This window comes from Stegastes partitus, unplaced genomic scaffold, assembly GCF_000690725.1.
Source record: "Stegastes partitus isolate 25-593 unplaced genomic scaffold, Stegastes_partitus-1.0.2 Scaffold55, whole genome shotgun sequence".
Taxonomy (NCBI): Eukaryota; Metazoa; Chordata; class Actinopteri; family Pomacentridae; genus Stegastes; species Stegastes partitus.
This window is the reverse complement of record NW_007577786.1, coordinates 491,996-493,163: the sequence shown is the minus strand read 5'-3', so window position 1 is coordinate 493,163 and position 1,168 is coordinate 491,996. Positions and strand designations below refer to the sequence as shown.

Sequence of the window (1,168 nt, the reverse complement as noted above, 5' to 3'; positions counted from 1 at the left end):
GAAGGAAATGAAGAGGAGGAAGAGGAAGAAGATGAGGAAGAAGCAAAGGGAGAAACTGCAGAAGAGGAAGAAGAGGATGGGGGTACAGGAGATGAGGAAGAGGAGGCTGAGGAAGATGTTGCAGAGGAGGAAGGAGAAGATGAAGAGGAGGAGAATGAAGGTGAGGAGGAGGAGAAAAGAAAAGAGAAAGGTGTGGAGGCTGCTAAAACGGTGATAACGGAGAGTGATGAAGAAGAAGAGGAGGAGGAAGGGGATGAGGAAGAAGAAGATAGAAAGATTAAACAGAAAACGGAGACGAGACTTAAAAATCAGAGAGAGGAAAGAAAACGGGGAGAAAGTGAAAAGAAGAAAGCTGATGAAGATGAGGAAAGTGAGGATGATGAGGAAGAGGCTAATGAAGGGGAAGACGAGGTGAGTGAAGAAGAAGAAGAAGATGAAAGCCAGGAAAAAGGAAAGGAGAGTGAGGAAGAAGAGGGTGACGAAGAAGAGGCTGCAGGGGAGGAAGAAGGAGAGGAGGAGGAGGAAGAAGAGGAAGAGGAGGAGGAAGAGGTCAAATCAACAAAAACAAAAAAGGGAGAAAAGCAGAAGTTGCCTCCTAAAGCTGCTCCTTCAGAAAGAAAAGACAAACAACAGAGAGAAGCACCCAAACCGGCACCAAGGACGAAGCAGAGGGCTGCAGGGGAGAAGAAACAAGATGGCTCTCAGCAGTTCTGGAACAATGTACTGCCTCAGTACCTGGACCTGCAGTGACGTCACCACACAGAATCTCATGCAGTAAAACCTGATCACTGTGAGTCACATTCAACCAAAATGTCAGCAGAAGATGTAAAGCATCAGTCTAGTGTTATTGTACCTGTTAGGAAATGTCAACAAATCACCTGAAAACACAAAAACAATGAGTCAGATACTTTTTGACTTTTCCACATTATCAGACACTCAGTTCCAGTCGTTGAAACTGAGGAGCGTTCAAAACAAACACGTTTATTTATTTAGTTTTTTGTTGTTTTTTTAAAAACTTGTTAACATGTGCACTAAAATAGAAAGTTGGACATCTACTACTAAACACCAAGCTTTTCTGTAACAATTCTCTGTAGGTTCAATACTATGAGTGAAACCTTTCACGCTGTTTAACCATTTTAAATCGAGATAAAATCTTTAGCTGAGGTTC

General features: G+C 42.7%; 1 protein-coding gene across 1 annotated transcript in view; it reads left to right on the top strand.

The window, feature by feature from the left end:
* rpgra (retinitis pigmentosa GTPase regulator a) overlaps nucleotides 1-750 on the top strand; it is an 11,753-nt gene extending 11,003 nt beyond the window's left edge. Inside the window, exons 13-14 of the mRNA XM_008275607.1 lie at nucleotides 5-105; nucleotides 361-750. Of these exons, the coding sequence (XP_008273829.1) occupies nucleotides 5-105; nucleotides 361-750 (491 nt within the window). The remainder of the gene's footprint in view (nucleotides 1-4; nucleotides 106-360) is intronic.
* Nucleotides 751-1,168: the final 418 nt, after the last annotated feature.